The sequence below is a fragment of the Arachis duranensis genome, chromosome 4 (assembly GCF_000817695.3).
Source record: "Arachis duranensis cultivar V14167 chromosome 4, aradu.V14167.gnm2.J7QH, whole genome shotgun sequence".
Classification (NCBI taxonomy): domain Eukaryota; kingdom Viridiplantae; phylum Streptophyta; class Magnoliopsida; order Fabales; family Fabaceae; genus Arachis; species Arachis duranensis.
This window is the reverse complement of record NC_029775.3, coordinates 112,539,380-112,551,630: the sequence shown is the minus strand read 5'-3', so window position 1 is coordinate 112,551,630 and position 12,251 is coordinate 112,539,380. Positions and strand designations below refer to the sequence as shown.

Sequence of the window (12,251 nt, the reverse complement as noted above, 5' to 3'; positions counted from 1 at the left end):
GATTAGTAGATTTTATAATTTATAGTCATTAATTAATTATTATTAATATTTTCAATGATATAAAATTATATCTAATAATATAAGATTAGTTATTTTTTTTATTGTTATGTATTGGTTAAATTTTAATAAAAATATTGGTGTTAAGACTTTTTCTTTTATATATTCGGTACCTTTTGTCCTCTAATTAATGTGAGTGCATGCATATATAAATACATGACATTGCTCACTGTTTGGTTTGTATCATTCATATTGTTTACAGCTAGCTATAGCAAAAATAATCAGTCAATTAGTAAGTGGTGTATCTAATTATATATTCATATCATTCATTTTTGTTTAGAACATTTGTTGAATCTAAGGTTTAGTAGTGTTTATTATAAGATCATAATTAAAGAGAGCTAGCTAGGGAAATTAGAAGAGAAAAAAAATGATAGGGTGGGAAGATGTGTATAAGGTAGTAGTGGCCATGGTTCCACTCTATGTAGCTCTAATGTTAGGTTATGGTTCAGTGAAATGGTGGAGAATAATCCCTAGGGAACAGTGTGATGCAATAAACAGGTTGGTTTGTTACTTCACCATGCCACTCTTCACATTTGAGTTCACAGCACACATAGATCCTTTCAAGATGAATTTCTTGTTCATAGGAGCTGACACAATTTCAAAGTTCATCATAGTCTTGGTTCTTGTATTATGGGCTAAGTTTAGTAGCAAAGGTAGTTATGGTTGGTCCATAACAAGCTTCTCATTGTGTACCCTAACAAATGCCCTAGTTGTTGGGGTACCAATGTTGAAAGCGATGTATGGACCAACCGGCGTGGACCTTGTGGTTCAATCCTCCGTTGTTCAAGTTATATGGCTTTCGCTTCTCCTTTTCGTCTTGGAGTTCCGGCGAGCCGGAATAGAAGGTGCTACCGCGAATATTATTGTTGATGATGGTGCCTTGAAGCCCAAGGCAACTAGTGCTACAATCATTGGTAGCAATAATAATAATGGTTTTGATGATGTTAATGGAGGGAAAGATTTGGAGGCAACATCAACAACAACCTTAGAGATTGGTGATGTTGGTACTAGGCCTCCTTTTAGGAAGTTGATGAAGCTTGTGTGGATAAAACTTGCAATGAATCCAAATTCCTATGGGTGTGTCATTGGGATTTCTTGGGCTTTCATCTCTAATAGGTATACTCTATGGCCTTTATTGATAAAAATTATTAGATGAAGTTTATTATTATGGTGGTTATGATGATTCTATAATTTAAGTGTGGTCAAAATTAAGTTTACAATTTTTTTATTATTTAGTAACATTTTTTTTAAATAATAAAAAAAGTTACCTTAATTATAATAAAATTTTTAAGTGTGTTCAAAGTTATATATACCTACCTTACTATCATAACAATACTATCATAGCACCTGCTATCATAATTTCTATATGCATGCATGAGTAGTTGAAATTTTATATTAGAAGTTTTCTTTTGTTGTTTTTGTACATTTGTTCAATATCAAGATTTTTCATTTTGAAAGAAAGTAAGAGGAAAGAATTTTTCTTTGTTAATGTTAAGTTTTGGTTAAAATAAATAAAGAATGGTTTACTAATTACTATTACATTCTTTTAATAATTTATTTTTCATATATTGTAAGGTAATTTTCTTTAACATGAATAATTTGAAAAAAAAATGAGATAATGAATTAAATAATTAGGTTAAATAATAATATTCTTACTTATGTTGAGCAAGTATTTTTGAAGAAGATAGAATATGTTACTACATGTGTATTATAATTGATGCTAAAATATGATGTTGGAATATATATAATAGCAATGTATAGTAGTTGGGTGTAACTACATGAATATATATAAATATAGGTGGAATTTGGAGATGCCAAGCATAGTAGAAGGTTCTATATCTATCATGTCAAAGACTGGTACCGGCACTGCCATGTTTAGTATGGGTGAGTGTCATACATGATACATCACATGCTTAATTAATTAATTAATTAATTAATTAATATTTGTTTTAAAATAATAACTTCAGTTTAATTAAAGTTGGAATATGATGAGTCAATTTTCAGGTATTTTTATGGCACTACAAGAGAAGGTGATAGCTTGTGGAACAAGTATGACTGTGTTTGGTTTGGTTTTAAAGTTCATAGCTGGACCAGCAGCCATGGCTATAAGTTGCATTGCTGTTGGATTGCGTGGTGATGTTTTAAAAGTCGCTATCATTCAGGTGCATTTATAGTACATACAACTCTTTCATTTTTCTTTTTCTTTTATTCTCAAACATTTATACTTAGACCGTTATTAGTATAAAGATGTTTTCATGTGAAGGTATATTTAGATATTATTAAAATGTATGTATTATATTAAGTAATTTAGTTGAATATATTAAATTATTTAATAATTTTTATTTATTATTTTTACATAAAAATATTTTTATTTGAGTAAGCAATTCATTATTATTATTAGGTTAAATTATTTTATCAATTTCTATAATTTCAACAAATTATAATTAAGTTCCTATAATTTAAAAATTTTTAATTAAGTATTTATATTATTTTAAATTTTGTAATTAGATTTTGATCCTACTAAAAGAATTAGAATTAACATGATATTTTAAAAATAAAAGGATTTTTAAATTAGGAATTTATCCTTAAAGTATGAGCATTTTTAATTTGAAATGAAATATTTTAATAATTTTAATTTTTTGGTACGACAAAAACTTACTTATAAAATTTTAAATGGTATAAGATTCAATTGTAAGTTTTTAAATTATAAAGATTTAAATATAGTTCAATTATAGGACCGATGGAATAATTTACCCTTATTATGTTATTATTAGGTCAAACACTTGCCTTGAAAGTTGAACTTTCTTTTTCTATCAATGAAAGTTTATAAGTTATAACTTTGAAAAAAAAAAACACTTGCCTTGAAATATTACATGTGATTCATCAACTGTTTGATCGATGAAATATATGATATAAGAAACTGTATAATTTTGTTTAGATTAATACCAATGTTATGTAATCTGAAATTTTTATACTAACTTTGAGATGGTGGGCTATAAGTTAGAATGACATTGCGTTGTATATATACATATATAGAGCAAGGCATGAGTCATATATACATTTTTTATATTCTAATTGAATATTGTATGCACAACATATTACATGTTTTACTAAAGCTAGCATATATAATTGAATTAATTATAGTAATTGAGTCATTAATTACTTTGATGTCGCCACAGCTTTAATTTGTATATGATTAAGTGGCATGAACCATGATATTGATATGTGACTATGTCCACCAAAACACACTATATATGAAGTATGAGTGATAGTATAGTGATTAATATAATTAAATTAATATTAATGTTTTTTATATTATAAATCAGTTCAAAGAAGCAAATTCGATGAGAGAGAGAGAGAGAGAGAGAGAGTGGTGGAACAAGTGTACACACACTAAATACCGAAAGGGCATTCACACATGACTCAACCTCCTTTCTTTTCTGTGGAAGTGGCACACACAAAAATAAGTGTTTTAAGTTAACATATATTCTAAGATTATTAATTGAGAAAAATAAAAGTTTCTAGTAATAGTAATCTTAATATACATCTTTATGGTGATAATTGAGTTGTTGAATTGTGTGGCATGCAGGCAGCAGTACCACAGTCCATTACTTCCTTCATTTTTGCCAAAGAGTATGGATTGCACCCTGAGATTCTCAGCACTGCGTAAGTCCTTTTCTTCTTAATAATCTACAATGACACTATAACGGATCAAATTCCACTAAAGTGAGAAAATTAATAAAATGATAAAATAAGACTCTAATCACCCTTGAATTAAAACAGTGTAAAACAGTTTTATACCTACATCAACTCACATAACATCATATAAGCAAAAATAACTATTTTTTGTATTAATTACACGTGAATGATTATCTAAAAAAATAGATAGTACATTAAAATTAAACTCAAAGTATTAATACCCTTAAATTTTACTAGAGTAGAGAAAAAATATCTTAGTGCTTATACTATTATTGATGTATTGCTCGGTTGTTCCTGACAGTTATGATCTGAATTTTGAGCTAATATGTTTTACTTCATGGTCAACAGGGTGATCTTTGGGATGATTGTTTCCCTTCCAGTTCTAATTGCCTACTATGCAATATTGGAGTTTATTCATTAACCCACCCAAAAAAGAAGGCGTCTGAAATAGAGAATTGTTCAAGGTTGAATTGTTATTTGTAATTTATTTATGTCCATGTTGCGATTTGTAATTTACTTAGTAGTATTATTATTAGGGTAGCCAATCAATTTTCCCATGAATTGTAACACAAACCTTGAAAAGATTCCATGTTTTGAGTGACTATAGTTAGGTTAGCCATAAGCCATAAACAAATAATTTAAAAGAATTTAATTCTAATGCAAAAACGACTAATTCAAAAAGTTCTAGTTATTGATTGAAGCAATGCATCTTGCAGTTATTTGTGTAACTTAGGTAAGATATCAAATTATTTTGTTCAAGGTAGAACAGAAATCATAATGCTGTGACAATTTGTGACTCAAAATTCTTTCACTGAGGGCTACTTGTTTTGTTCTTGGCCTCCTCAATGAGAGGCATCAACTGCTGCTTCTCAGCAAGAATCTTAATGAAGTTAAATAAAAACGGGATGTAATTGTGTTTGCGACGAATATTTTCCGTTTTCCATTTCTTCGCCTTCTCTTCCTCCATCAAGATCTTCTCGGTAGCAGCTTGGATGCTAGCATTCACTTCTGACAAAGAATTATTCAGCGCCTCGTAGCTGCTATTGTCCACTAGTCTCTCTGACGTTGATACGGCCAGCTGCTGCAAAATATGCTCTCGCCTCTTCTGAAGCTCCTTGAGCTCAGCAGTGTAAATCTCTTTCCTGTTCTTGACAACTGCCATGACATTAAATCTTATCTCACTCCGGGAATACCTCTCGATGCGTTCTTGGATCACAGGTTGCACCATCTTCAGCCATTCCATATCACTTTGTGTGCCGGAGCACTGTCCAAGGCTAATAGGACCTTCCTTTAATCCATCGAGCTCGTATAGCACTCCGTCAACAGGTAAATAGCTTATGAAATGATAAACACTGTCATCTTTGCCTGCAACCTTTGGCTCTTCAGGCTTTGCAAAGCTGTTATGTGCCATACGAATCGCTTCGTTATTATTGATAGCCAAACCTTTGAGTTCAGGAGGGAAGTCCTTGGTGAACTGTCTCAACTTCGTCAGCTCTGGACCAATGTCGATATCCGGAGAATTCATAAGAATAGACAAGAGTGCTTGAGTTGCACAAGCATTGTTTATTACCTACAAATGGACTACTAAAATTAGTAAAGTAACATAATTAATTAAATCTAGGCTTAAATAAGCTTCTAGTCTTTGTAAAATGAGTGATTCTTTCACAAATTTTTACAAGGATGAAAACTTACTGCAACCTTCAATCTATGATGTAAAAAGTAGGAAGGAAACTCACCTGGCTAGCAAAAAACAAATTAGGGATTGGATCTTTTATCACAACACGATCATCCTTTTCTCCGAGACGCCATTTGAAAAGAAAAATCAACCCATATACTGGCCTGTAATCAACGGTGAAATGTGCCCAACCGAAGATAGGGGGAAAGAGAAAGTGGGCCGGATGGCGAATGTTCGCAAATTAATTATATGATAAGGTGTAAATGCCGTCATAAGTTCAAGAGTAGCTGAGACTGCGACAGTACACCAACCTTAAGCCATCGAGAGCTTCGAGGTCCAACGAATACAGCTCCTCAACCTGTCAACAATATCTACACATCAGGGTAGAGTGCAGAGTTTGAAAAAGGACAAAGCAACATAATAAATTCCCCACAGGATGCAGCATCCAGCATATACCAGTAGCAACCCTTAAATTGCATTTGCATACTCATAAAACTTAGAAAATTCAGACCATATATAGCACATGGTGTTTACTTTGATTGTGAGTAGTGTTTTGGAATAGAAAGAAATAGGAACAACTGATGAAACTGTGACTTACGTTCGGGCTAGTAAAGCTTTCACAAGATTCTTGTGAGTATCTTCACAAAATATCTTAGCACTTAGCATTACCAACTTCTAACTTAAATGAAGCATTTGTAAGAGTTTTTCATGATGATACCTTTTCGGGATACTGCAAGCTAAAACTATGATATAAAGTAATATGTTGTCTTACTAGCATAACTATATAAGCGAAAAGTACATATATCCGAATAAGAATACCTGTACCCCTTTAACTTGCATTTGATGTATAAGTTCTGTAAATACACCTGGGAGAAAAAAAGAAGCAGAAAACTGTAAGAAAAGTTCCAAACATGTCATATAAACACTATAATTACACAAATAAGATACTTGGTAAGACTTCAATCCTAGATACCTTTTTAATCATCTCTAAGATATATTTAGATAGCTAAGTTATAAAGCTAAATGAGCTTCTGCTGATCCCTACTAATAACTTAAGGCATTATAAGTTCAAATTGTGACATTTGAATTTAAAATTCAGCAAAACAATGAATATAATCTCCTACCCTTCATTGTTCACCATTCAAGTTCAATTAATAGGTTCAGGTTCTTCACACATCAAACTTGGTTTCACAGATAAATGATACACAATTACACGTACATTATGGTATAATAAGAAACTTTTTAGACAATCTCAATCAACTAATATACTACTCAGTACTAGTAGCTATCAATGATAAATTTATCAACTCAAGAGCAATAGTTGCATGATTTTGGAAAACCTTTTTAGTATCATCACAATGTTAAATAAGACATGTCACAAATTCATTCAAAATAATCAAAAACAGGGAAAAAATAAAACAAAATCTAAAAAACAGAAAAAAGGAAGCATGTGTGAGCATACCAGGATCCGACTCAATGGTGCACCAAGACATGGCTGGGAATTATATAAGCTGCAAAAAAGCAAGAAAAAAAAAAGATGACGAGAGACCCCAAATTCCCAAAATAATTGAAAATATAGCGAAGCATCCAATCAAATACTTCAAAGTACAAAAAAAATAAAAACTTTTGCCCTGTTATACAAAAAAAAAAATCGTAACTTTGAGTTAAGAGAATAACATTAAGAAGCTTAGAATCTCCCCCAGAATTTCTTTTGACGCAAATGGGTCCTCGCAATTGGAATAAAATTAGATGAAACATCCAACAAATACTATCAAAATGAACCTTTATTTGTTTTTTTCACCAAAAAAAACGAAGTAGGAGGAATTGAGTAAAGAGAAGTAAAGGTAGAAAGAGAAAAAGCATAGGAGGGAATGAAATTAGCACCTGAGCTGTGTTTTGCAACTTAGCTTGGTTAGTTTTGTGTGAGTTTGGAGGTTGAAGAAGACTCGCTCAACTGAAGCATTGTAAATTGGTGTGAATGTGATAGTAGTGTTTCCTTCAATTCTCATCAACGGCTAATAAACCGCCATGTCAGCACCACCAGATAAACTTCAAAATAATTATTACAATTCAACTGGTACAATATTCAGTCTTTTATTACAATAATTTAAAAAAAATAAAAATAAATACATCTAAAAATTATAAAGATTTAATATATTTAATTATTAATATATTATAATTTAAATATATATCTACAAATAAAATTATTCAAAATTCAAAATTTTAATTTTAAAATTATAAAATAAATCTTAAACCATTTAATTATTAACTAAATACATACAAAACACTCAAAAAAATAGAGAAGTCACGTTTGCCCCACATCAAAACCCAGAGGCGCACATGGAAAACCTCAGAGACGCACATCGAGAAGTCATCCTCCACCGTCGTTCATCCACGCCACTTTCCTCTTCCGCACTCATCCTCGATGATGCCTTCCTCCTTCTCGGTGCTCATTTGCAACACCACATTTTCCTTCGTTAACACTCATCTTCGTCGTCGCCGTTCGTCTGCATCAACGTCGCCACGCGGAAAACTTACCTAAGATTTGGATGAGTCGCTAACACCATTACTTTTTTTTATTATTCTGTATAAGTGCATGTTTAGGCGCCTTTATTTTGTTAAAAAAGATATTTTTTCATTGAAAAAAGATCTTTTTTATTTTTTAACGTGTTTGGCAAATTTCTAGTAGTAAAAATAAAGCACTAGTAAAATAAAAAAAATCTTTTTGAGAAGCTATAATTTACATCTTTTTTTAAAAGATATTTTTTCCTTAAAAAAATATGTTTTTCATGTAATAAATAAACAAAAAAGTATTTTTATATTGTTATACCCAAACATAATTGATAGATAAAAAGACCTTTTTACATGAGATATCCAAACATAAAATTACTTTTACGTCTCTATAAGATCTTTTAAAAAAAGATAACTCGAAAAAAGATATTTTCTTAAAAGCTCACCCAAATAAGCCCTAAGTTTTTTATTTTTTTTAAATTAAAAATCGAATAAAATGACTTGAAGAGATTTTTATATATATTGTAATGTTAAATTATTTTTGCATGTGCAATTTTTTTATTTTGGAAGTGTTTTAAAAATATTTTTTTGTATAATTTCATAATTTTAGATGTGTTACAATTATTTTTTAATGTTTAAATTTAAATTTTAGATTTATGATTTTGGATGTGTTTTAAAAATATTTTCTGTATAACTTCATAATTTTAGATGTGTTACAATTGTTTTTTAATGTTTAAATTTAAATTTTAGATTTATAATTTTGGATGTGTTTTAAAAATATTTTTTGTATAACTTAAAATTTTAGATGTGTTACAATTAAAAAAAACTACAATTGAAAATATTTTAGTTTGTGTATATAATTATATTCGACTATTCATCACTAGAAAGTCGTAAAACAGATCCTGCATTTTATCAAAGGTACAATAAGTAAGGGATTAATTTTTTTCTAAATGCATTGACTTTGAATTCTTTTTTTTCCCCAGATACAAATTGGAATATTGTAGCAGAATAGAAGAAAAAAGAAAACCATATTACAGAGAGAAGAAACGTAAAAAAGGGAAATAATAACTAACTATGAAATGGATAGGAAGTTAGAGAAATTTTAGTTTTTAAAATTTAAATTAATTTTAATTATAAATATGTATTCTACAAAATAGGAATATGTTTTAATTAAAAGATAATTAAATAATATTAAAAGTTGATCAAAGTCTAAATTTTATTATACAAGTAGCATTTTCTTAATTATTAATAGTCTTATGATATAAATGCGTTTCATTTTAATATTTTATACTATTATTTAATTAGATTATATTTTTGGAATCGGTTTACAAATTACATGTACCGCTGTTCTTATGGTTTTGACTAATGAGATTTATAATCGTTAGAAACAAGAGATTCAAGGAAAAAAGTATAGTGTATTATTGAGTGAGTTACAAATGATACAATATATAAATGTATATATAAATATTAGAAGAAATAAAATAATAAAAGTATAATATTCTATCATAAATATATAAATATATTAAATAATGTTACTTGATTTAATTGATTTTAATTATAATTTAACATCTTTTACCATCTTGAATTTGGATATTAGAATTTAAAAATGAGTAAGATAATGAGCTTTCGTGAAGATATCAGTAGTCTGATCCAGAATCCTAACAGTTATGAAATGAACAACATCAATAAGAAAGCATTGCCAGACAAAATGACAATCAATCTCAATGTATTTGGTGCGTTCATGAAAAACACATTATTAGCAATCTGAATAGTACCGCGGTTGTCACAATAAACAGTAGTTGGGGATGGCTGAGGGTCAACCAAGTTTTCGAAAAGCCAACGAATCAAAACAACCTCAACAGTGGTGTCAGCGAGAGCACGGTATTTAGCTTTGGTGCTTAATCGAGCAGTGAATGTTTGTTTCTTGGCTCGCTAGGAAATGAGAGTCACCAAAAAACAAACAATAACCAGTAGTAGAACAACGATCAGTGGGATCACCAGTCCAATCAGCATCTGAGTATGCCTGAAGAGTTAAGGATGAATGGACAGAAAAATGAAGACCATGAAATAGAATGCCTTTGATGTAGCAAAGAATGCGAAGAACTACAGTATAGTGAGTAGTACGTAGAGCTGACAAGAAGTGGCTAAGAAGATAAATTGGATAGGCGATGTCTAGTCGTGTAACAGTCAAGTAAACAAGATCTGCAACTAACTGTCGATAAAGAGTAGGGTTATCCAAAACAGTGTCATCCATAGGAGTAAACCAAACATTAGGCTCAAGAAGAGTAGACTCACTGTGACTATTTGTAATTCTGTCTTGAGTAAGAAGATCAGAAACATACTTAACTTGAGAGAGATAGATGCCATCATCCAAGGATATGACTTCAAGGCCAAGGAAATAACTAAGAGAACCAAAATCTTTTATCTCAAAAATATGGTGAAGGGATACTTAAAGATCAGAGATATCATCAACATCATCTCCAGTAGTGATCATGTCATCAACATAGAAAAGTAGAATAACAACCCTACGTTCACTTTTACGGATAAAAAGAGCATTCCCATGAGGGCTGCAAGTGAAACCGAGATTGCATATGGTGGCGTTGAACTTGTCAAACCATTCGCGAGGAGCTTGCTTAAGACCATAAAATGCCTTACGAATGAGACAGACTTTGATAGAAGGACAAGGATATCCCGGAGGTGGTTTCATATAGACCTTCTTTTTCAAATTCCCATTAAGAAATGCATTCTTCACATCCATCAAACTGAGAGACCATTTTCTTACCGTAGCAATGGCAAGAAAAGTGCGAACAGATGAGAGACGAGCAACAGGATCAAAGGTCTCTTCATAATCAATACCATATTCTTGCGTTATTCTTAAGCGACGAATCGTGCTTTATAATGGTCAATAGAACCATCAGAGCGAGTCTTGATCTTGTATACCTATCTACTAACACAATTTCGTTATCAGAAGAAGGATCAACCAAATCCCAAGTATATGCTTTTTCAAGAGCCTGGATTTCTTTCTGCATTGCTTGCTACCAATTTGAATTTGTGGAGGCTTCTTGGAATGACTAAGGTTCATGGTGACGAATAATAGTAGAAAAATAATGATAATAAAAAAGATGAGGAGGTGAATTTCTTACCTTAGAAGAATGATGGGAGGGAGGAGGCATGACAGCAGGAGCAGAATCATTGTCCGGTCTGTAATCATCGGGAGATAAAGAAGACAGAAGAGTAAAAGGCTCGAGGTTGACTGGAGATAGAACCTAGAGAATCATCACTAGAAAAAAAGATTAACATTGGGGTTAGTAAAAATCGATGACTGAGTAAAAGGAATGGAGTCAAATGAGGAGAACTTAGAAAACATGTGATATTCCCAGAATATAACATGACGAGATATACAAATATGTCTAGAAAGAGGATCCCAACAACGATAATCCTTGTGTTCAATATTATAACCAAGGAAACAATACATGCGAGTCTAATGTTCAAATTTATTATGTTCATGAGGCTAAAGAAGAACAAAACAGACACAACTAAAAACTCGAAGAGAACTGTAATCTAAAGAAGTATGATAAAGACGCTCAAATGGAGTAATGTTACCAAAGACAGAAGAAGAGAGTCTATTAATAACATAGATAGCAGTAAGAATAACCTCACCCCAAGTACGCTCGGGACACGAAAAAGAAATAAGCATTGTACAAATAAAGTCAACAATGTGACGGTGTTTACGTTCAGTCCGTCCATTTTGTTGAGATGTACCAGGACAAGAAAATTTAGATAAAGTACCCCGTTCAGCAAGAAAAGTTAAAATTTATTCTATAGCATTATCGCATCGAAAAAATTTAATGACCTTGAAAAATTAAGTTTTAATCATAGTGACAAAGTTAATATAAATCTAAGGTAACCCATGGCGATTAGACATCAAGTAACCCAAGTAAAGTGTGAATAATCATCAATGAAAACTATAAAGTGTCGAGCCCCTCCCATAGAAGCAGTGGGAGTGGGACCTCAAACATCAGAGTGGATAAAATCAAAAGGACAACAAGAATGAGATGAATTACTGTGAAAAGATAAAGCAGCTTGTTTGGCAGTTTGACAAGAAATGCAATCAAAAGACTCACTGTTAACATGACCAAAAATACCCTTAAACACAAGAGGATGCAATTTTTCTAAGGAGCCGTGGGCAAGACAGTGACGCCACAAATGAATGGTAGATGGAGAAGAAATATCACAGAGGTTTGACACAGGAATATGAAGATTATCGAGCTCAAACCTGATGATCTATCTCATCTGACGATCCTGCACA

At 31.2% G+C, this 12,251-nt stretch overlaps 3 protein-coding genes across 4 annotated transcripts; 1 reads left to right on the top strand and 2 right to left on the bottom strand.

Moving 5' to 3' along the window:
* The first annotated feature begins 254 nt into the window (after positions 1-254).
* LOC107486111 (auxin efflux carrier component 5) lies at positions 255-4,382 on the top strand. Of its 2 annotated transcripts, XM_016106664.3 has the most exons (5): positions 255-1,173; positions 1,856-1,941; positions 2,062-2,219; positions 3,647-3,723; positions 4,105-4,382. In XM_016106664.3, exons 1-5 carry the CDS (start codon positions 425-427, stop codon positions 4,175-4,177), a joined length of 1,143 nt encoding a protein of 380 aa, XP_015962150.1. In that variant the 5' UTR covers positions 255-424; the 3' UTR covers positions 4,178-4,382. The 2 variants fall into 2 exon arrangements, with proteins under 2 accessions (XP_015962150.1, XP_052117123.1); XM_052261163.1 differs by lacking the exons at positions 3,647-3,723; positions 4,105-4,382 and adding an exon at positions 3,384-3,608.
* Positions 4,383-4,428: 46 nt separating this feature from the next.
* On the bottom strand, positions 4,429-7,415 carry LOC107486112 (ubiquitin carboxyl-terminal hydrolase 2). The gene is made up of 6 exons (XM_016106666.3): positions 7,316-7,415; positions 6,894-6,942; positions 6,251-6,297; positions 5,743-5,789; positions 5,493-5,595; positions 4,429-5,326 (listed from the first exon to the last, which is right to left on the bottom strand). Exons 2-6 carry the CDS (start codon positions 6,922-6,924, stop codon positions 4,565-4,567), a joined length of 990 nt encoding a protein of 329 aa, XP_015962152.1. The 5' UTR covers positions 6,925-6,942; positions 7,316-7,415; the 3' UTR covers positions 4,429-4,564.
* A 2,192-nt stretch (positions 7,416-9,607) lies between these two features.
* On the bottom strand, positions 9,608-10,196 carry LOC107486020 (uncharacterized mitochondrial protein AtMg00810-like). The gene is made up of 2 exons (XM_016106561.1): positions 9,966-10,196; positions 9,608-9,874 (listed from the first exon to the last, which is right to left on the bottom strand). Exons 1-2 carry the CDS (start codon positions 10,194-10,196, stop codon positions 9,608-9,610), a joined length of 498 nt encoding a protein of 165 aa, XP_015962047.1.
* Between the last annotated feature and the right edge of the window lie 2,055 nt (positions 10,197-12,251).